This window comes from Piliocolobus tephrosceles, chromosome 9 (genome assembly GCF_002776525.5).
Source record: "Piliocolobus tephrosceles isolate RC106 chromosome 9, ASM277652v3, whole genome shotgun sequence".
NCBI lineage: Eukaryota > Metazoa > Chordata > Mammalia > Primates > Cercopithecidae > Piliocolobus > Piliocolobus tephrosceles.
In genome coordinates this window covers 87,602,143-87,625,255 of record NC_045442.1, presented here as the reverse complement: position 1 = coordinate 87,625,255, position 23,113 = coordinate 87,602,143, and the positions used below count along the sequence as shown (strand labels likewise).

Sequence of the window (23,113 nt, the reverse complement as noted above, 5' to 3'; positions counted from 1 at the left end):
GATTAACATTAACAACAGTGTAGATTAGCCCAAGGACACATAACATGACTTGAGTATTCTTTAAATCTTGTTCCAAAAGGGGTTTAGTGTGTAATGTGTTGAGTACCCATTGTTAGCATTCAAATAAAGATTGATATGCTGGTTTAAGGAATTACTCAAAAATTTTCCAAAATATATACATGAGTTTAGGTATTTTCCAGTTCTATGTTCCTTACCAAACAAAAGCCAGGCAGGGGGGGATTCTTTTGCTCCACGATTCAAAGTACTGAATGGTGGGGTTTAGCATTGGTACATTCGCTTCTCCTCGAAGGGTCTCATTCATCACTAAGAAGTGCGTCTGGCACAGTAAACCTTATTGTAGTGATTGCCAGTGTCATAGGAACACCATGTCCCAAGCTCTGCAGCCTCTGAAATGAACAGTGAGGGTTTTCATCACAGCCTCTCATTTCCGTCTGAGCCACACTATCAGGAAGAGCTACTCAGCCAGACGACACGGGGTCTCAGCCTGTCACCCAGTGAGGGCAGCTTTTCCTCCTGGTGACAGATTTGCTTATGGAATGTGAATCCATTCTTCCAGAAAAAAGTACTGCTTTCAAGGACAGGGAATAATGTCTTAAGCATTTGGAACAGCAGCTCCCCCAACTTCTGGGTGAGTAAGGGGCGTCCCAAAGAAAAGCACTATACAAAAAGCCCTTTGTCACCACGCTCAACATCCCTACAGAACTAATGTCCTTAGAAATTAGGACACAGATTCCTTGAGTCAGAGGCAACAATTGAAAAATAAATAATTCCCAGCATTGAATTTCTGAGATAGTTCCAGGTTTTGTTTCTTAGAACTGTGCACTATTACTTCACTCAGTCATTTTCCAAAACTGTTGTGATTCCCAGAAATGTTGGTTTTGTTTCCAGACTGGGTAAAACTTTGTAGCTGTTTCTACTGCCTGACCTGTTGGATTCAAATGCATTCTGTTAGAGAGAAACCATTTGTGGTTAGAGATGAGAAAGTAGCCACAGGGCCTTTTTTCCTACTTGGAGTTGGTTGGTATCACCTTGAGAAAAGGCTTCAGGCAGAAGAAACACAGTGTCTTGTTAACAAGAATTTTTGACTCTTTGAAATAGCCTAACTCCTCTCTTCCATATTTCTTTCTTTTCTTTCTTTTTTTTTTTCTTTTTTTTTTTTTTTTTTTTTGAGATGGAGTGTCACTCTGTAGCCCAGGCTGGTGCAGTGGCATGATCTCGGCTCACTGCAACCTCCACCTCCCGGATTCAAGCGATTCTTCTGCCTCCTGAGTAGCTGGGACTACAGGTGTGCACCACCATGCCTGGCCAATTTTTGTATTTTTTGTAGAGATGGGGTTTTGCCATATTGGCCAAGCTGGTCTCGAACTCCTGACCTCGTGATCCTCCCGCCTTGGCCTCCCAAAGTGCTGGGATTACAGGCATGAACCACTGTAATCCCAGCCCTCTTTTCCATATTTCTTTGGACAAGAAAACCTAATCCCAGTCCTGGCTTTCTATGTAACTGAGTCACTCTGCACCTCAACTAGAATCAAGCCGGGGGAAGCAGATCAAGGTTGAGTCTCACTCTGGCACAGCATGCTTCATTTTATTGTGCTTCTTGTTACTGTACCTCGCAGATTATTACAGATGGAAGGTGTAAACATCTGCAATTTTTTTTTTTTTTTTTTTTACTGCACCCGCGTCTTCTGCAAATTGAAGGTATGCGGCAACCCTGTGTTGAACAAGTCTGTCGGTGCCGTTTTCCAACAGTGTGTGTTCACTTTGTGTCTCTGTGTCAGATTTTTTAGCAATAAAGTAGTTTTAATTAAGGCATGCCTATTTTTGAGATGTAATACTCTCACCCTTAAGAAACTACAGTATAGTATAAACATATCTTGTATATGCCCTGTGAAACCAAAACATTTGTGTGACTCACTTTATTGAGATGTTCGCTTCATTGTGATGGTCTGGACCTGAACTCACAATGGCTCCCAGATGTGCCTGTACTTATCAGAGCAGGGACCAGTGGGGGATACTGAATAGGTCCTTGAGCTCTCTGAGCCTCAGCTACCTCCTTGGGAAAACAGAGCTAGGATCTCAGAGGAGGAATGTGTGAATCTAAACTTGAGTTTGAAAAGCAAAGGGAGGTTCACCTGCAGAGAAGTCACATTTGCTGGGAGGCACCAGCACCAAGAGGGTAACATGTAGGGTTTCAGGAATCATGGAATCCTTTGAGTCAGGGCTCTGTCTTTTCTAGATGGGTGACTCTGAACAAGCTGGGTAGCCTCCTAAAGCCTATGATTCCTTTCTAAGAAAAGGGGACTGGTTATAGGTGCCTCAAAGGGTTATTATGAATATTAAATCAATGATTGTATGTAAAATCTTAGCGGGTTCAGTACACAGCTAGTGTTTATTGAGGACCAACCTATTTCCTTATGTGTCAGGCAGAGTCCTGGTTGATTTCATATATGGTGTCTCTTAGGCAAAGGCAAGATACCTGCAAAAAATATAATGTGCCCCCACCACCCCCCAGCCAGATTGTGAAGAAGCTCTATGACTGGAGCACAGGGTGCTTGTTAGGCAACCATAGTGTCATATGCGCATGGCAATGAGAAGAACTACAGATGATATTGCATAGGCCCCAGGAAGCCTTCAGATACTTTTAGATCCATGCTTTCAAACAATGCTTCTCACATTGAAGTGCACAGATTGCTTGGCCTTGTGTTCTACAAACGCAGACTCCGATTCAGGTGGTGTGGAGCAGGGTAGGGAAGGGAGCTGAGACTGTATGGGTGCAGCTGGGCTAGACCTCACTTGGAGGTGCCTGGGTTTTAGAAGTCTGTGCCTGTAGGCAAGTGGTGCAGAGTACAGATTAGAGGGACTGAGACCAGAAGGGAACAAATTGGGAAGCTGATGGGGTGTGACCAGTGCCTCTACTAGGCACCGCTGGGAGAATGAAGAGGAGGGTACAGACTGGGGAACTTTCAACCTTAGAATCAACAGACACCTGGTGACTTGATCAATAGAAAGAGTGAGGGAGAGACTGGTTCCCCCACCCTTGTGAATGACTTCCATGGTCCTGGTTCCTTGGGTCCAGAGAGCTGGCCCTTCTGGATGTGTAGACATCTGCCTTAGGCCTCTGGAAGGCGTGCACTACTACAGCTTCCCGGAGTGTCCCCCAGGTCTGGGAACAGCTTGTGTGTGCATCAGCGTGAATGGACAGGCACAGGTGTTCCCAGCGTCACCTGCTGCCTGGGTCTGCTCACCATCGTGATGTCAGCCCCTTGTCCCCTCGGGGCCTGCCCTGAACTTCTCTCCCTTCCTGGTATAGACCTCCGTGTTTACTCCAGCCTATGGGTCCGTGACCAATGTGAGGGTCAACAGCACCATGACAACCCTACAGGTGCTCACCCTGCTGCTGAACAAATTTAGGGTAAGCCTGGCCACGAGCAGCCTTGCCCCAGGATGCCAGTGATTTGCTGTTCTGTTGGGGGTGGGGTTCTGGGGAAAGTTGCCCGTGGCTCCTGGGCAGAAGGTTTAGCAAGGGTCCTTCTGCTGAGCTTTTGTCTCTCGGATTTCAAGCAAGAGGGGGTTGGGAGAGGGCAGGTTCCTTGTGGCTTGTGTGTGTGTTACTGGGGGTGTAGTTACCGTCAGGGGACCCTCTCAGTTGTCTCCCATCTCAAAGCACTGTGATCTGACTTCCTGTGACTGCCTGTGCAGGTGGAAGACGGCCCCAGTGAGTTCGCACTCTACATCGTTCATGAGTCTGGGGGTAAGTACCTGCCCCACTTCTGGATCATAAAAGCAAAAGGTCTCTGCCTTGTTCTGCAAGCCCCCTCCCCACCAACCACCGACTGTACTCCCTCCCAGACGGGCTCTGGGCTGGCTTGCCTAGTGGGCTGGGGCACACTGTGCCTCCCAGCATGAATATTTCTCCCCCACCCAAAGCCAGGCACACTATGGAAGCCTCGAGAAAAAGAAAACATACTTTTGGCTTCAAATTTAAAGCACATTAAAATGTTCTTGGATTTTCTAGGTCGCTCAGTACATTAAGTTTAATTCTTTCAGGATTCTGAAAGAGAATCCCACCAAACTGTAGGAAGCCTCCCTCTCCACCTCTTCCAGTAAATGGATGGGTCCCTAGCTCATTGGAGCTGAGTCAGGAAGGGTGGCGTGCATGTCAGGAAGGGTGGCGTGCATGTCACAGTGCATCAGGCCCTGGCCCTCCTATCTCAGCTTTTCTTTCTCCCACCCCCTCAGATCTTGTTTCTCTTCAAGCTGCACCTTTGTGGAATGACATCGTAGGGGAGGAAAAATATCTTTTCCTTCTACCCATTTAGGTTCATTGGCTGAGGCCCTGTATTTAGATTAACAAAAGACAGATTAAGGAGAAGAACAGACAGAAGTTTGTTAACACTTGCATCATGCATACCCTTTGCAATATCCAGGGATGAGTGGTTAGAATTTGGGCTTAAATAGCATATTCACAAAAAAGCAGTAAGTTTTTAGGGAAGTGACAGGACAGAGCAGAAGGGCCTGAGTTTCTGGGGAGGCGAAGGGCGGGAAGGCCACTGCATGGGGAGCTGTCGTCCGAATGGAGGGGCTTCACCGGGACATGCTGTGCAGGTTCCTCTGGTGCCCTCTCCAGACTGAGGAGGGGCTCAGGTTGTCTCTGGAGATTAACTCCATCCTTCCCTGGAGAGGGGCAGGGGCGCACCTTGACAAATTTATGTCCTGCTTTTTGGCAAATAGGGGCGGGCAGAGAGCCTCACTTGCATCTTCTTCTTCTCAATTGCCAGCTGCTCCACTTAATCCTTATGCCAAAGTGGCAGATTTGGGGGCCCTGTTCTGCCTTCCTTCAGCATGAGCAGGGATCTCTCAGGGCAGCGCTATTAGCGAGGTCTGTGTTCTTAGGGTTCCCTTCGCCCCTAGACGCGCATTTTCTATCAGTTCCTAATCTTGAACAGAGACAGGTGATCCTAATCTGCCGTGATTTTTGTAAACCATCTTCTTTTTCAGAGCGGACAAAATTAAAAGACTGCGAGTACCCACTGATTTCCAGAATCCTGCATGGGCCATGTGAGAAGATCGCCAGGATGTTCCTGATGGAAGCTGACTTGGGCGTGGAAGTCCCCCATGACGTGAGTGGGGGCTGAGGTTGGGGAGGCCTGCTCTAGGGTGAGGGGTTCTTGGGTGACGGGGCCTACCGAGGACTCCTGGCCAGAGCCCTCTCAGGTGATGTCTCCAGGAGCTCCACACCCTCCCCAAGGGCTCCCAGCCCAGCACAGGGAGGCACCAGCCCTCCCTCTCCCATCAGTGACCGCCAGCGCCAGCAGCTTAGGGGAAAGAAGAATTTGGGTCCTATAAAACCATGGCCCTGTCCTTTTCCTTTCAGGGAAGTAAAGTCTTTTCCTTCATTGGAATGTATTTTGTTGTCATTATGTGAGAGACCTATGCAAAGGGTTTTTAACTAGGCCGTACCTCACACCTGTGGAAGACAGGCAACTATTTAAGTCTTACCAATAGCCTGAGTTCTGACCAGACAGTGAGTGCAATTCCAAACTCCTTTGCTTAGAAGACGCTTACAGGGTTTGAACCTCAGGTAGGAGGCCTAGTGACCCCATATCCCTCAGGCTGCTGCAGTTGCATTCCACTGTTAGAAACAATGGTGCTCCCACCTCCCTACCCCCCAGCCCAGAGGGCACCCAAAGTGACAAGGCTGCTGTACTGAATCCTCTTCCTAATATTCAGTTTAGTATTTCCTCCCAGGGATAACAGTTGCCTTTGAGATAACAATAGGCTCCTGTCCTGGCATCTGTACACAACCCAGCAGTGTAGGGGTGGGGTGGGAAAAGCGGCAGCTCCTTCAGTGGATACAAGATGTTGGCTGGATGAGCCACTGTGGAAGCCTTGAGGAAAAAAAAAACATACTTTTGGCTTCGAATTTAAAGCACATTAAAATGTTCTTGGATTTTCTAGGTCGCTCAGTACATTAAGTTTGAAATGCCGGTGCTGGACAGTTTTGTTGAAAAATTAAAAGAAGAGGAAGAAAGAGAAATAATCAAACTGACCATGAAGTAAGCAGCACTGAAACAGCCAGTCATGAGTCCTGAACATCAGGGCAGGTCTGCAAGGCACAGCACCAGTGCCAGCTGGGAGGTCTCTCTCCTTCATGGGCACCGGTGCCCTGGCATGGGAAGGCCTGCTAACCCTGGCTCTCTGGCATTACCCTCTGGCCCCCTGCTTGGTATTGCCACCACGCTGGGGTGACAGCTTGCCAAAACGGTGGGACACAGCCCTGATCACCCATCCAGCCTTGGCATCTTCACTAGCATAGGAATGAGCTGCAGAACACCTGGCAGGAGACTCAGGCAGGAACCCAGGTGGGCACTGGGTCAAGCTTCTGAGGTCTGCTAGTGATGGAGCTCCAAGGAGCAGGCATACTGAGGCAGACTTGGTCTGGTCGGGGCCTTTCGTCCTAGTGGGAATTCTGAGCCTTCTCCAAAGTGGCAGATGTTGGAACTCCCAGCCTCAGCTGATGTTTTCAGGTGCAGAGGGCTAGTTCAATGAAAAGGTGAGCAGGTGTCACCTGCCAGCTCCTGGGGACACCACGCCAGGGTCCGGCTGCATGAGGTTAGCCAGGCTGTAGTCCCAATGATGTCTCCCCCTCAGCAAAGTGAACTGTGGTGCAGGACTTGTGGAGGGCACCCCACCCAGGGCTGGCAGGGAGGCAGCTGGGAAGGAAAGGGCAGGAGCTCACTGAGGGGGCCTGGGGTGGGTAGGAAAAGGATGGATATTAGCTTCTGGTTGAAGGGCCCACGGAAAGCCACAACCTCCAAAGGCTCCTGTCTGTGCAGCCAGACCCCACACAGACAGAGGAGACCAAATTCAGAGGGAATCTTCCACTCTGCAGTCAGTCTTGACTCTGTAGGATTTGAGAGTTGAAAGGGATCTGGGGGTCAACTAGTGGGTCCACTTAACATACAGAGTGGACACTGAGGCCGGCACAAGGAAGGTTGCTGCATAGCTTACGGCATAATCTGGGCTGAAACATGGGCTTCCTGATTTCTGCCCTACTGCCTTGTCCACTCCACTGTGCTGTTGCCTGTATTAGAGTCTTTGCAATAGAAATGGCAACACTCTGCTTTGATGCTCTGTGCAGTCCGCAGCCCGGTTTGACTGCTCCTCATGAGATACAGGCCACAGCCTTCCCTCTCTTTGGCAGAGGAGAGATGAGGCTGCTGCAGGGATCTCCTGAGCTGGCCATCTGCAGGTCCCTCCCTCTGCTGCCCACCTCCCTGCCCGGTCCAGCCTCAGTGAGTCCTCTTGGCGATGTCTCCCTCCAGGTTCCAAGCCCTGCGTCTGACGATGCTGCAGCGCCTGGAGCAGCTGGTAGAGGCCAAGTAACTGGCCAACACCTGCCTCTTCCAAAGTCCCCAGCAGTGGCAGGTGCACACTGAGCCCTGGTCGCTGGTCCCGGCCGGTCACATTGACTGATGGCCACCGCCTGAGGAATCTAGTGCCTGTGCGTCTACCTGCCTGAAGCCTGAGCTCCATGATTCCCACAGCCAGCTCTTGGTTCCGAGATGAACACCCACAGGAAGCCGACTGAGGCCTGAGGGGCTAGGAACTTGCTGGGTCAGATCTGTGTGGCCAGCCCCGTCCACACCATGCCTCTCCTGTACCGGAGAGCAGTGCTGGCCCAGCCCCTGCAGCTTTAGCTTCATCCGCTTGCTCATTGCCTGTCCCAGAGACCCTGTGGATCCACAAGTCCCTATCCTCTTCCTTCATATGAGATTCTTGTCCGCCCTCATATCATGCTGCCCCACAGGAACACTGCTGGGAAAAGCAGGGCCTGCCAGCAGGTATGAGATCTAGCCTGCTTTCAGCCGTCATCTCACCACAGCGTCCCCGGCTTCTAAGCCTCCAATGTCACCCTGTGAGTCTGGCACAGCTCAGCCCCAGCACAGAGGTGAGATCAGGAATAAGGCCACAAGTATCTCACTTTCTCTGCAGAAATCAGTCTTTACTTCATCAGAGAGACCTAAAGGGATTCTTACAAGGAGCTTGCTGCAAGAAACACGGCCATCCAGTCACATTGATGAGAGTCCACAGCTGCCCAGCAGCAGCTCCGGAAGGCAGTGCTCAGCCCCATCACCACTGTCCAGTGGATGCCTGTGTACCTCTTGCCTTTTCTGGGCTTGTGTTTCTCTCTTCTAGTGGGTGGGGATGACTTCCCTGGAAGGAAGAATGATAAGGAGAAATGTCTGTTTTGAGGAAAGGGCTTTGAATTCCCTAGGGCCAGATACTGAACAATTTGTGTTTGTGACTGATGGAGAATTTCAGGAATGAATGAGACAGCCTTTGCGAAACTATGCAACAGTTTACATCAGTCATGTGAAGTATTCGTCTCAAACAGAGCAAACTGAAGACCAAATTATTCTCCTGTTGAGGTCCACGGATGGCAGATTTAAAGGGAAGAGCCACAAAGGCTTGCAAAGATAGGAGAAGCTCCATCTCTAAAGCATGTAGAAGCTCCTTACGGGTGCCCATCAAGAGCAGAGCTCGGAAGCCACCATGCTGTGCGGAACTGCTCGTCAGGGCAAATGTCACAGCAGGATTTCCCCAACCCAGCCCCATCATCACAGACACAGCTGCAAGGGAGGCCTGTTCACTGTTTTGGTGACTCTGCCCTCCTTTGGCAGCATAGATCCTTAGGTGCTCAATAAAGGCGTGCTGTATTGAACTGAAGAAGTGAGAACCAAGCTTTCTTTTTTTTTTCTTTCTCTGCGTCCACCCTGAGTCCCTACTCTAACTTCTGACACTCTTATCCTAAAGGATGTGTGGCAGAAGAGCCACAACTCGCTGCTCTAGGAGCCGACATGACTCCTTCATTTCTGTGCATGCCCTGAGGACTAGGGTGGTGCCTGAGGAGAAGCTGCCATGGAACATGCAGGCGTCACTAGTGGGAGCCTAGAGGTGACCTGGATGATGAGCAATAGAGTCACCCTGAGCCATAGAATCTTAGCATCAGGAGGGCCCCAAGAATCTTCCAGGCCAGGGGCTCAGGTGGGATGGAAGCAGGGCCTAGGAGAGGGTACAGAACAAATCAAACAGGAGCTCCCAGGTAACTGCACTCCCAAGCTATTATTTACAACCTCAGGTATAGGACAGCTCCTGTCCCATTTTTCAGCTGTAACTGAGTGACTGCCTTGTGCCAGGCCTGTGCTCAGCCCTGGAGGCACAAAGATGGAGCCGGTCTGTCCTGTGTCTAGGGGTCTCCTCATCAGGAGAAGAAGGCCAGGCACTGGGAGGATCAGCAGATAGCTGAGCAGTGAGCCGGCAAAGTTTCTGGGAGTGAGGTGAGGCCGAGGCAGAGTTGGCTAAGAAATGCATGTGGTGTCACAGGTCAAGATGCACCTGCCAGCCAGGAGCAGGCCAGGTCCTGGCACACAGGAAGCCAGTGGAGCAGGAGACCCTCTCCAAGCACCAGCCTCTTTGGTTGGTTGGTTTGCTTTTGCAAGTTATTACAATATTACTTAAGACCTTTTTGGATAAGTGTCACTTTTAAGGTAGGTGTTATCGATCTAATTTCTGAACATTACGGGTCAGAAAAATCACTAGCAAGTGGCTCAGAAAAAGGGAAAAGGTACACTTCTGCAATCAGCTGAGGAGTTCACACCTTTTTTTTTTTTTTTATCAACATGATATTTGCTGTTCAGAGGCAATCTGAAAAGCTGCAAATTCAGCTCACCTCAACCCCATAATTTCAAAGGTTAGAGGCTGGTCTCTGTAGTTTCCTACTGGTTCCTGTGGGGAGCTCCCGCTTTCTTTCTCCATAGAGCTTAGGGTATTTCTCATATGCCCCGTTGGCTACCTAGTGTCTCAGGTAATAAAACATATTTGAAGATAAAGCAAAGATCCCTATGGGAGAGTGTTGTCTCCTAAAATAGGACTGTCTTGCCAGCACAGGCCTCAAGAACCAGAGAGAATAATAAACAGCACAGGATGAAATCAGCATGATTGCAAAAGGACTGGACTCAGGAAAAACAAGTTTGTTTACCCAGAACAAATTACCAGAAGGGATCAAAAACATCTTGTTTTTCCTCAGGGATAACCATATGCTACCTGCTTGGAATGTTTACCAGAAAATGGAATAAGACCTTCCCACTGGCAAAATAGAGCCAGGGTTCACCCAGGATACATCTGGCCCCTTAGTCCCATGGAAACAAGGCCCAAAGCATGTCCAGTCTGACCAGACGATTTGTGGAGGAACAAGCAGTGCAAAATGTGTCCCTGGTGTGTAGGACGCAGGTGCCTCGCAGCTGCGGAGGGGCAGCGGGATATCCTTGCCAGGTGCAGTGGTGGGCAGCAGCCCCCTGCCGTCAGTTCCTCAGTGGAAATCAGACAGGAAGCTTGGTCGATCAGAGCCAAGCAACTGAGTATAAAAACAGCCAGATGCATGGCCTATATTTAGGCCCTGAGAGCTGCGATTGTTTGGGGTCAGGCTAGCTGCTCACATGCCCTGCCTGAGACTCATGTTGTGCAGGGTGGGGCCCTGTGCCCTCCTGGTCAACTTTTAACAGAGATGTTTTCTCAGACTTAGAAATGGGAATTCCCAGGATTTTCTTTCCCAGAGAGTCCAAAGGAAACAGAAAGCCAAGTCTCCAGCTTGGTGGAAAGAACCATTGTTCAGGATCCCTGGGCTGAGAGTTCTTGGTGGGAGACGGACCACTCTAATTACTGCACATGAGCCACACCTATAACTGTCTTTCTGGCACTTGGGCTGGGGATCCATGTTGCCAAACACAGACCCAAGGCAGCCTGTGTGTGTGTGTGTGTGTGTGTGTGTGTGTGTATGTGTAAGCCAGTGGGGTACAGGGGACAAAGACATAGGAAAATGAAACTGTCTTGCCAGGACTTTGCTCACCCCAGAAGACTCTTCTTCCTAGAAAGAACCCTTCAAATACCACTGGGCTCAGGGGCACACTGGCCCCTGCTGGGTAGTTTCTCAGAGACGCCCCAGCCACTAAGGGATCTAGCCTCTCTTGGGCCAGAATCCCCACAAATATGTGCAGAACAATTCCGAGACTGTGTCCACCCCCTGGCTCCCACGCCCTTGTTCCCTTTCTCCCTTGTGTTTTGTAAATATCATGTGTGACCATTTTCAATAATTTGCATAAAAATTGCCTAGAATTCCATTTGGGAGATACACTGTTATAGAAAGGTTAATAGGCTCTGGAGCCAGACTTTCTGATTTCAAAGTCTGTCTTTCCCACTTATAAATGTGCATGACCTTGGGTGAGTTTCTTGCCTCAGTTTTCTCATCTGTGAAATGAGGATTCTGTGTGGAAGAAAGCAAACTCAAAGTGCTTTCTACTATTCTTTCACTCAGCAGCAATAATCACAAAAGACTTCTGTGATCAAATGGGGTGGGGGGTTCTCCCCACACACCAGCCAAGCAATCATTTCTGCAGGGACACCAGCTGGGTGTCCTCTAATTCAGTTTTGACACCATCTACTTGGAGATAGCATCACTTCTCATAGGTTGAGGGCTCAGTCTCATAAGGTGGTCTCCACCCTTCCCATTAGTTACAAGCCCTGGCCTCTGGAACTTGTGAACTACCCACTTTAAGTTGGGATTTCCATGACCCCCTCCTTGGGTTAATTTGCAAGAGTGTTCACAGAACTCAGAGAAACACATTTCCTGGTTTATTACAAATGATATTCCAAAGGATACAGAAAAAGAAATGCATAGAGTGAGCTATGAAGAAAAGGGTGCAGAGCTTCCATCCCCTTCCCCTTTGCACCCCCCAACCCCAGGTGCCACCCTCCAGTAACATCCATGTGTTCAAGTATCCAGAAGCTCTCTGAACCCAATCCTTTTGGGGCTTTTATGGAGACTTCGTAACATAGGCATGAATGATTAATTCATCAGCCATTGGCGATCCACTTCACCTTCAGTTGCCCTCCTCCCCAGATGTTGATAGGGTGGAGCTGAAATCGCCATCCTTTTATTCCTGCCGTGGTCTTTATAGTGACCAGCCCCATCCTGAAGCTACCCAAGGGCTGCCAGTCATCAGTCAACTCATTAGCATATAAAATGACATCACTTTGGAGATTCTAAGGATTTTAGAAGTTGTATGTCAGGAAATGGGTAGAAGACCAAGTATGTATTTCACAATATCACAGGATAATAACAATTCCTATCTCTTAAGGTTGGTGGAGGTACATTGGTCAACTTTAATGCAATAACACCACCAAAAATCTCAGTGTTACAAGAGCATTTGTTTCTCTAACGTTATGTGGGACTGTTGTAGCTACATGTGAGCTTCTGTGGCTCTGCTCCATGTGTCTTATCATCCTGGGTCCTAGACTAAAGGAACAGCCCCTACTTGGGACATGCTATTCTCAAGGCAGAGGGAAAGAGCAGAGTCCTGGCAGAAACACAATGACTCGAAGCTTCTTCTGGGATATGGTGTACCCCTTGCATCCAGTCACATGCAGTCGGCCAATTGAAATCAGTGGTCAAGTCAACATCAGCGGGATGGGCATGTGGTTCACAAGGAGGCACTGGAGTCACACCACAAAGTGCAGGGACCAAAACCAGAGAAGGTGGAACAAACTCTTAGGAACAATCATGCCTCAGGAATCTCACGTGAGATCCTCAAATGCTGCAAACAGTGTGCGGCACACAATAAGCACTCAGTGTTAATTATTATTATATTAATAGCTAGGCTGAAGGCATAAAACCCTACCTGCTTTCTCTCCTTGTCTTTTTCCCATTCTCCTTTACCCTCCTCTTCCTCGTATCTTTCTCTGGCTCTCCCTCCTCTCCATCCTTACTGCCTAGGACTCTGTCTACACTTAGAGACACAAACCCCTTTATTTCCTGACCTTCATCTCTCTCTTTTTAAAAAATCCATCCTTGTTTACCCGATGCTTTAGTCGACATACCTCTGGGCCTTCTATGGCTGGCCCAGTTGTTTTCAGGTATAGGAAAAAGGGATAATCCACCTTTATGTAGACATGAAAAGAGTTAGTTTTAATTAGTAACTACCTTACTAACAAAAAGGTTTTTTAAAATTATCTTTTTATTTTAGTGTATATAGAGCAGACACTCCCAACAGGTCACATTTGCTCCTGACACTTTTCCTAAACCATTTCTACATATCTGGCCATTGCTCTTTACCCCCAAACCCTCCAACCACCAGCATCAACCAACTTATAACAATTTAATAATAAAAGTAACAGCAATGACTGTCATTTCTTCTGTGTTATACATTGTGCTAAGTGCCTTACATTATCTCATTTAATCACTGCAATAGTCCGGATACTCTCTAGATTGTGAGTGGAGCTTCTTTGTCCAGACCTCATTCAGCTTTGTGCTTTGCCATATGCAGAGACAGCTCCCTACAGAGCAGAAAGCCTCAGCTTAAGAGAATGAACCTGTGACTTAGTTTAGCCTCCACCAACAACCCACTGTATTACTTCAGGCAGGTCAGCCTCTCTTGCCTCAGTTTACTGATTTGCAAGACAGATATGATAATCTGTGCTTCATGACACTATGGTGAAGATGAATAACCGGAAGACAAGATGTAAAAGCACTTTGTAAACAATAAGGCATCTTATAAATTCATTCATTCAACAAATATTTACTGAGTGTCTGTTCCCTGCTGAGCACTGTTATTAGCACTGCAGACACAATAAAGAACTAAAGAGACAGATCATGACAGGCATCGTGTGCCAAAGTCAAGCAAGGCCCTTGACTTTGCTCTAATAAGTTGGGAAGTCTTTGAAAGTTTTGAACAAATGAATGACATGATCTGACTTAGGTTTAAGAGGATTACTCTGGGGTTGTGAATAGACTGTAGGGCAACCAGTCAGGAAGCCAGTATAATAATCCAGAAGGTGGATGAAGGTGGCTTGGTGGTTATAGCAGTGGAAGTGTTGAAAGTGGCTCGATAATGAATATATTTTAAAGATGAAGCCAACAGAATTTGCAGATAAATCACAGGTGAGTTTTGGATGAAAAAAAGAAGCGACAACAATGACATCAAGGTTTTTGGCCTGAGCAACTGGAAAGATGATGGGATCTTCATCCATCCCTGGGAAGAAGACTGTTGCAAGAACAGGTTAGGTAGATATCAGGAATTCATTTTGGGGTATGTTAAGTTTGGGATGTCCATTACACATGCAAATGCAGCTCTTGAGTAATCAGTTCGATATACAAGTCTAAAGTTTAATAACATTCACGTCCCACGGTCAGACTGGAGTTACCAATGCGGGAGTCTTCAGCATGCAGCAATAGCATTGGAAGCCAAGAGATGGAGGAGTTCCCCACGGAGTGGGGGAACTCGGAGGTCAGCTGGTCAGATGATTGGGCACGGCCAGGATGGCTGAGGAGGAGCCTGCAAGGAAGAAGAACCAAGAGAGATCATTACTAATGAGCAACAATAGGGGTGTGTTGAAATCAGATTTTGGAACCATAAAGAACCACTCCAATTCTGGGTCGTCCGCTTACACACGGTGAACGGAGCAAATTTCTTCTCTGAGCCTTGGTTCCTTTCCTGTAAATGGAGTATAACCGCTCCCATCTTACAGGTGCTTTTCGGTGATAATTAAATAAGGTGACTTCGTGAAAAGTACCAGGCTCTCAAAAAGCTCAGTATTTGTAGAAAGTATGCAGTTTCTAGGTTGGAGAAGCCAGAGTTTGTTTTCAAAAGCCTCGACCACACACAAGGGCGGTTACAGCTCTTGAGGTCCTGGGGGGCGGGGGGTCACAGGACGCCTTCCGAGTGGGGGCGGGGAGAGAAGAAAACAAAACCACAAGAAAAAACGAATAACGCTTTCGGGTGGGCCCGGGACCATAGAGGGTCGCTCCGCCTCATTCCTAGAGCGACCGCGGCGGCGCCAGAGCGCGGCGAGGCCCTCACTTCCGGCGGCGCGGGAGGCGCCCAGCGAGCCAGGGTGGTGGCTGGTCCCGCGCGGTGAGTGGGCCTGTGGCGAGTGCGGCGCGTGGGGCTCGCGTCGGATACTCGGGTCCGCTCGGGAGCGCGCTGGCCTTAACGAGGGCGGCGCGGGCCGGGGCGATGGCGTGGCTGGCGTCTCCGGCCTCCGGGCTGTGCCTGGCCGCCGGGCGGGGGCTGGAGGGCCACGCGGGCTCAGGGTGGGGCCGCGGCCTGCGCGGCGGGCGGGCCGGGTCAATGAGGAGCGGGCGGCGGAGTGCTGGGGACATGGGAGGCTTGGACTGGGGGCCCTCGGCGAGGCGCGGCCCGCAGCGGGTGGAACCGGTCGGGTGAGCAGCGGCCCCGGCCCCTTCCGTCGCTCGGAGCGTTCGAGGACTAGTTAATGTGGAAGAAATTCTTAGGTGGCACAGGGCTGCTCTGAGCGGTTTTCAGATTCAGACTCATTGCAACTTCTAACATCCTGATGGTGTTGCCACTTTATCATTACCCTCCCCATTTTACGAGGAAACTGAGGCACATTCCAGTTAGCTGGGTGTGCAGGAACAGCAGCTTCTGTCACTCAGGTTTAACTTGGTGCTTGCCCCTGCTGAGGAGCTATGCAAAGCACGGGTCGCCGGGCTGCCACTAAGAATACAGGCCCTGGAGTCAAACTGCTAGGATCTGGGAACCCAGCCAGTGCCTTCTAGCATTGTGCCCTTGTTTCCTTAACTTCAAACGGAAATAACTGTATAAAGGTGCCGGGAGAATTAAAGAGCTAGTACAGAATCAAGTTACACAGTGTCTGGCACATACTACCTATTAGAGTATGATTGCCTCATCCGTAGGTGGATTTGACAGTCTTGAGTTTCTGACTACATCTGACTTCCATTGTATTAAATGCATGTACTTTTAAAAATATGTATAATGACCATTATAGTTATTAAAAAAAAAAAAAAAACCCAACAACACCAACACCATGTACCAAACTAACACAGTGTCTCCTGTGTGGTAGATGTTCTGTAAATATTTGCTTAAGTTAAGGACTGGGTAGTGCTAACTGTAATCTTGTGTTATATGCAGCTTGCTCTTATGCTAACCATAATTACAGCTGATGTAATTATTAAATATCCAGATAAAGTCCTGGGCCTAAAGTCTCAATTATACAATAAGATGAAAGGAAGGCAAGAAAAATGATGTTTTTGTTTTCATTTATTTGCTTTATATGCTTGTATGCAAAGAAACCCAGAGTAATTGTTTCTGTTTTAAATTCCACATTCTGACAAGAGATAATGAAAAGTAGTTCCAATAATTGTATTGCTTTTGAAGTTCTAGATTTTCCCACATTGCCAGCTATGTGGGGTTTGTAGGGATTTTTGTTGGTTTGTTTTGGCTGTTATTGTAAATAGCCACAAGTCAGCCTTATACATAAATAAAATTGTTTCAGATTTTGAATTTTGCAGCATTTGGGTATTCTAAAAATTCCATCCTACTTTTAACATGTAAACTCATTTTCTCCCCGCTCTCCTTTTCTTGTGTCCTACCTACCATGCTCTTTTCTACTCAGTTTCATTCCACTATCTGGTAAAAGTTCTTTTGCAGTTTTCCTCTCTCCGAAAACAATACTTTTGTTTTGGATTTTCAACAGATTGCTTTCTTGGATCATTAGGATCTATAAAAACCAATAATAAAGTGTGTCTTCATAGACTAAGTAAACCTACCACTCCCTCTAGAGAAGTTTCGATTTTCAAAACACTTTATGCTACAGAATTAGAGCTAAGCTGTCATCTAGAGCTATGGAAATCGAATGCTAAATACAGATAAACAAGAATATATCATAAAGTAGTATAATGTGTCATTTCTTACTCATTTGGATACTTTAGGCAGTTACTACTGAGTAGAAGTTTAACACGGAACTAAATATTAAAACATAGTGATATTCTATTACACAAATTTTGATTGTCTTTTGGAGTCATTCCATTCCCATTAAGATTTACCATATCTCCACTTTTTAGTCCTTCAAAATTCTGTACTCATTTGGTAATGCCTAGAAAATTTATATTTCACCTCATCACTTTTTTTTTTGTCCTGTCCCAATAGACAAACTCCAGTGGTAAACTCAGTCAAAATTTGGTGATATTTGTTAAGCTTAAACTCTGGAATTGTTAGAATTACTTTGCAAGTATTTCCCCCCATATTATCTTTGTTTGCATTTATACTTTTTAAATTTAAACATGAATGCAATTTTGGTGGGTTGAAGAGATACTAAAATTGATTAATTAACAGATATCTATATTTTTTTTCTGATCATCTATACTTTTTTTTTTTCCTTCTACACACAGAAAATTCTGAGGTGTGCACCGCTAGGAAATGAAACACTAGTTCAGAAGAAGCCTGTAAACTCTCTTACAAATACATTTGGTTATTCACCATGAGGTTAGCAAAGCCTAAAGCGGGTATTTCTCGGAGCTCAAGCCAAGGAAAGGCCTATGAGAACAAGCGCAAAACAGGCCGGCCGCGGCAGAAGTGGGGCATGACTATTCGATTTGACTCAAGCTTGAGTAGACTCAGAAGAAGCTTGGATGACAAACCCTATAAATGTACTGAATGTGAAAAGAGTTTCAGTCAGAGTTCAACTCTTTTTCAACACCAGAAGATCCATACTGGAAAGAAATCCCATAAATGTGCTGATTGTGGGAAAAGTTTCTTTCAGAGTTCTAATCTCATTCAGCATCGACGGATCCATACTGGGGAAAAGCCCTACAAATGTGATGAGTGTGGAGAAAGCTTTAAACAGAGCTCAAATCTCATTCAGCACCAGAGAATTCATACTGGAGAAAAACCCTATCAGTGTGATGAGTGTGGCCGGTGTTTCAGCCAGAGCTCCCACCTTATTCAACATCAGAGAACCCACACCGGGGAGAAACCCTACCAGTGCAGTGAATGTGGCAAATGTTTCAGTCAGAGCTCTCATCTGAGGCAGCACATGAAGGTGCATAAAGAAGAGAAGCCTCGTAAAACCCGAGGCAAAAATATCAGGGTGAAGACTCACTTACCCTCTTGGAAAGCTGGTACAGGAAGGAAGTCTGTGGCTGGTCTCCGTTAAGTATAGGGCTTTTTGACAGCTTTTTGAGCCCTCTTGAGAAAAAATAAAAAATAAAAAATGAAAGGAATCTTTTTTAGAAATAGAGATGCTTTATAGTAGATCACTTAAATACTGGATCTTTTGCTAGTGTGAAAACATTGGGAATTTAATGACATTGAGCTGAAAGAAATTACTTGAGTCCAGCTACCCTCATTTCTTTTTTATGTGACATGGAGCACAAAGAACTGAAAATACGTTTTGAGGGAGCATGACATTGTTGACCTCATTTGAAATTACTTCCATTTTCAAAAACCATCATGATTTACAGATACATTTTGAGAAAAAACATCATGTTTTGAGGATACATTTGTGAAAGTGCAGGTGTGCCAATGATTACTCAGTTTTAGGACTTTCTGTGGAAGAAAAAAGGGAGAAGAAATTAATTCCACTACTTTTGAAGTTCTGCAACAGATGAGTTTTTTTTTGTAAAGTTTTATAGTATATTAACCATTGGTTTATGACTCTAGATTCAACATATTAAAATGTATTCAAGCTCACAGATTTTTAATCAGTAAGGCCCTAATCAGTAAGAACTAATATTATTAGTTCTTTTATTTCTTCTCCTTGTGGACAGCTGTTAATTAAAGGAGTAAGGATTTCCCTGTTTGTTTTTGTTTGTGTGTTTTTTAACCAAATTCTTAGAGATGCTATAGAATCTAAATGAGAACTGAATTGAACCTTAAGTCTCATATTCCTACTAATAGAGTTCTTTGTGATGGTAACTGCTGTGTCATTTGTTTTCCACAAGTTGGGATGGATTCATATCGATCCAACCCCATGTCCTTGACCTCTTCTGGCATTCTCTTGTGCTCTGACAAACTGAGCCAGCCTTTTAGATCTACATGAATAAACGAACTATCTTACCAAGAAAAATCTCAGCTTGCTTTCTGCTAATTAAAAACCTACAATTTACACACCTCCCTGCCTTCAAGACTGTGAGCTTTAGATAGCCCTGCTTACATGTTTGTCAACAACAAGAGTCATGTAATGTGTCAGTGCATTGTAGCTCCTTTGAAATTTAACTCTTCCTATGTTAATGAATTGTTTTAAGGAGTCCGGCAAACATGTTTATTCACTTCCATGAGAATGGTGCCAAGTGTCAGACTCTGATGAGCCCTCAGCTCAGGTTTTAATTTCTATTGAATGCTAACATTCTTCTGATTTTTTGGTATCTTTTATATCGGTTTCTGCTGTATTAATGACAATTATTCATGAAAATAAAAAATAAAATATTTTGTATACTACTACCTTCTGTTTATTTTTCTCCTGGGGAATTGCTTTAATTATTTAGACACTAGATCTAAAATCACAGCTTTTGGATGGATCACTTGTTTTGCCTGTTTTTGATTTCCTCACACTTGAACTTTGCCTTCCTCCTGGCCTTGCATTTGAGCGTAGGGCCATAGAAGTTGGCCTTGTGATGGCCTTGTTGACAAGTGTCATTCAGCAGAATATTCACAAGGTGTTTTGTAAGCATGAGGTGATCACAGGTTTTTACGAAAGAAGTGATCTTTGGCCGCCCTATTACATCCAAGTCACCCCTTGGCAGGACTGTGGCTATGGGGTCCTTTTGAGGATTTATCAGTGCTCTTCACATTAGTTTTGTGTCTGGAATAGCTTCAGGCCAGGGCCAACACTTCTTTCCTAAATTTCAGGAATTTGCCCATTCTGACAGCAAACAGGGCTGTGCACAGTAGTGATATTAAAAATAATTTAACAAGCAGTAAGCCCTTCAGGACAGCAGAAGAACTGTCGCAGACTAAGGTCTCTTGTGTGCTTTGAGCATGGGGATGCATTACTCTGTTCCTCCACTGTGTTGGGGAACATGTGGAGAGGAGCACAGATAAGGGATATTTTTGGTTAATAGAGCTCTGGACCAGTGGGAGATAGATGGAGCCAGGCTTGATCTAGAGATGTCCCAGGGTTTTCAGAGTGTAGTGACTATATGGGATTTGGGATTATCTTCCTTGGGTAGAAGGTATATTGTGTGTGGAAGGAGGAAAGAGGGATATTTGGTGAGCAAATATCCAAATGTTCGCCCCATGTTTCTTGGCACCCTTACAGTGCTGTGAGAAACAACACTAGGTCAGGCCATTTGAGTTAGTGATGTTTTTAAAAGCTGTTGTGTGATTCTCTGTGCTCATATTTCCAAGGCCAAAGTGGAGCTGACATTTAGGTAGTTCCTGAGCCTCTTGCCAACCTGCTTTGGGTATCACATGAGTGAGAAATAAAATGTTGAGATAGGCCACAGATTTCAGTGTAGATTTGGTACCTGTCGTGATTGATGCACCCATCCTGCTGTTTTTGTGCATCTCTGGACCCAATCATCCGTCTTAAAAGTTCTATCCTTTCAGTGGCCTGATAAGGAAAAACAGCTTTTTGAGGTTCATAGTTGAGAAACAGTGCCTCGCCTCCCCCACATTCTCTTTCTGTTTCTAGCTGATACCCTGTAATACTTCCTTTTTTTTATTTTTTTTTTGCCTGGGGACCCTTTTCTTTGTTCCTTACTGAGACTTAAAGGCAGCATTAAAGCTTGTTTGTGTGTATTATTTGTATTCCATGACTGTGGCCTGGGGTGAAAGTCCCCACACATAGAGTTGCTGGAATGTCCTGTGATATCAGCCCTGGAAGTTGAAAATTTGTCCTGTGACTAATATGCTGTCCTTAAACATGGGAGAAAGAGGTGTGTGTCCCTCCACCATGCACAGTCTGAGTGCGGCAGGACCCATGAGAGGATGCTGAGTGGGTGCCAGGAGGACTCACCTCCAAGAGCAAGAGCCTCCGGTCCCTGTTCCACATTGATTTCAAACAGACCAACCAGCTTGGACAATTGAAATTCTCAATTGCAGTCATGATGAACTAAAGACCAGAGGACCTTCCTCCAATTTCCCGGTCCACATGAAGCGCTAGATTGTAATGTAACCCTAGATATGTTGAGGGAACTCCAAAGTAGGATTTCTCACCACATTGGTAAAATAGGGGGACTGCCTATTTTAATCTCATTTAGCGATAAGTATGATGGCTGTTTCCTAAATTCGGAGTTCTGTAGTAAACTGATAACAGATTCTTTTCTGTCATTTTTCAAATAAAGCATTGTGACATCTGGTAAAATAATTACTTTTGTTTTTCTTGTTTTATTGTTCAGAAGAAGTGCAAAAGAATCCAGACCAGTTTAAAATTGATAAATTTTACTGCTGAGTGATGGAAAGAGACAAAAATGACAGAAACATTATTCATAGCTGCATTCCTTACAGTAAAGCCAAGCACAAATAGCTCTATTGCTTAGAATCATTGCATTTAAATATAGCAAGATCAAATCTTTCATAGTCTTTATGGATGATATTTTTTTCCTTTGATCCACATGGTTGGTAATGTGTCAGAATAGATTCAGCAATTTAGTCCTTCTAAGTAATGGCATTTTGTAATTCTAGTGTTATAATATCTGACAGTATTTTACTTAGAACTTTTACATCAATATACATCAACTGACTTAGTTGTAAGTTTCTTTTTGTATGTTATCTTTGTCATAAATGTCAATTACATCGTAGAGCATTTCAAGAACTGTGTCAAGTTCATAATACTAGGTTACGAATGTGTTACGCTACATCCCAATTTGTCAAGAGACCTCTCAGGCACAGATTTTTGAATTCAGGAATTCAGTATGGGTATGCCAATTTAAAAGAAGCTTCTGAGATGAATAACCTTAAATCCCAGAGAGACCCTGGTTATATCTTTATGTTCAGGGCAATCTAAATGGGTCCCCTAGGATACAAGAAGCCTCTCTATTCAGTAGGATTAAAAGGCTAAATATCGGAATTTAGGCAGGTGAGTCAAAGAGGGGACACTATAATGATTCGGGGGCAAACAGTCATGAAGAGAAGCTCAGGTTCAGTGAGAAAACTGAAGCCATTCAGTTTTCCACATAGTTTAATATAGCTAGTTAGACTTTCTGTTATGTCCATGTTTCTTCTTTGCCTGATAAGTTCACCAATTTGGTTTAACCCAGCACCTGCATTCCATTTTCTCTATTAGAATAATTGGTCTGGTTTCTCTTTTTCTGGCTAGACTTTGGCTGAAAGGACAATAATAAGAGAAATAAAACTACAAGGAGCTACTATTTCTTATGTATCAAAATGACCAACAGTGTAAAACCTACTCTGTTGGTGAAGCTGTGGAGAGCTAGCCAAACTCAGACACTGATGGTGGGATACAAAATGTTACAACCCATACGGAGGGGGGATTTGGCAATATCTAGCAGAAGTATATATGCATTTACTCTCTGATCCAGAAATTATGTTTCCAGAGATTGTTTCCAAAGATACAGTGCCAACAATATAAAACAATGTATACACTTGGCTGCACATTTTTGTAGAAAAGACTCATTTCTCAGGCATCTGGCTCCAATGGAGTGTCATATATTTGTTCGATAATGGGCTTTTTATGATGCTCTCATGACCTTTCTTGTGTTGTACCATATGTCATTTTCAGAGGTCAGCTTGCCTCGTTTTGTACAGGACCCAGAGTGTAGTTTAATAAGTGATCTCAAGGAGATTAAGTGTCACTGCTGATGCAAACCAGCAAATTAAATTCCCAGGCTCAGCTGGAAATACTTCAGCCCAGTGAGGACGCTGCATAAGAGGAAATAGCCACATCAAGACTTCATTGTTAGAAAACAGACTTTTTCTATTTGACGTTACATAAAACTGTCACTAGATGGCAGCAAAGGAGAGATCATGGAAAACAGCCTGTCCTGTAGTGTCTCCACATTCAACTTGCGCAGGTTGAGTGTCCCTTATCCGAAATGCTGGCGACCGGAAGTGTATCAGAATTCAGATTTTTTTTTTTTAATCATTATTTGGGAATATTTGTATATACATGATGAGATATTTTGGAAATGGGACTCAAGTCTAAACACGAAGTTCATGTGTTTATTATACCCCTTGTATACATAGCCTGAAGGTAATATTTTTAATAATTCTGCGCATGAAACAAAGTTTTCACTGTGACCTATCACATGAGGTCA

General features: G+C 45.5%; 3 protein-coding genes across 4 annotated transcripts in view; 2 read left to right on the top strand and 1 right to left on the bottom strand.

Moving 5' to 3' along the window:
* Positions 1 to 8,754, top strand: part of RASSF4 (Ras association domain family member 4) — a 35,130-nt gene extending 26,376 nt beyond the window's left edge. Inside the window, exons 7-11 of one of the 2 annotated variants that reach the window (XM_023198584.2) lie at positions 3,332 to 3,433; positions 3,721 to 3,772; positions 5,020 to 5,141; positions 5,980 to 6,077; positions 7,347 to 8,754. In XM_023198584.2, coding sequence (XP_023054352.1) covers positions 3,332 to 3,433; positions 3,721 to 3,772; positions 5,020 to 5,141; positions 5,980 to 6,077; positions 7,347 to 7,407 — 435 coding nt within the window. In that variant the 3' untranslated portion in view covers positions 7,408 to 8,754. The remainder of the gene's footprint in view (positions 1 to 3,331; positions 3,434 to 3,720; positions 3,773 to 5,019; positions 5,142 to 5,979; positions 6,078 to 7,346) is intronic. The other variant, XM_023198585.2, reaches the window with a different exon arrangement.
* A 4,569-nt stretch (positions 8,755 to 13,323) lies between these two features.
* On the bottom strand, positions 13,324 to 14,953 carry ZNF22-AS1 (ZNF22 antisense RNA 1). Its single transcript, XM_023198583.3, is given in 5 exon segments — positions 13,324 to 14,411; positions 14,525 to 14,626; positions 14,628 to 14,777; positions 14,780 to 14,809; positions 14,812 to 14,953. Coding segments are annotated over 5 exon segments (381 nt in total). The 5' UTR covers positions 14,872 to 14,953; the 3' UTR covers positions 13,324 to 14,372.
* ZNF22 (zinc finger protein 22) lies at positions 14,469 to 19,334 on the top strand. The gene is made up of 2 exons (XM_023198582.3): positions 14,469 to 14,990; positions 17,288 to 19,334. The coding sequence occupies exon 2, from the start codon at positions 17,377 to 17,379 to the stop codon at positions 18,049 to 18,051; it is 675 nt and encodes a 224-aa protein (XP_023054350.1). The 5' UTR covers positions 14,469 to 14,990; positions 17,288 to 17,376; the 3' UTR covers positions 18,052 to 19,334.
* The last annotated feature ends 3,779 nt before the right edge of the window (positions 19,335 to 23,113 follow it).

What these genes read in the sequence shown, in the direction of transcription:
- ZNF22 (XM_023198582.3), top strand. Translation starts at nt 17,377, where the DNA reads ATGAGGTTAGCAAAGCCTAAAGCGGGTATTTCTCGGAGCTCAAGCCAA.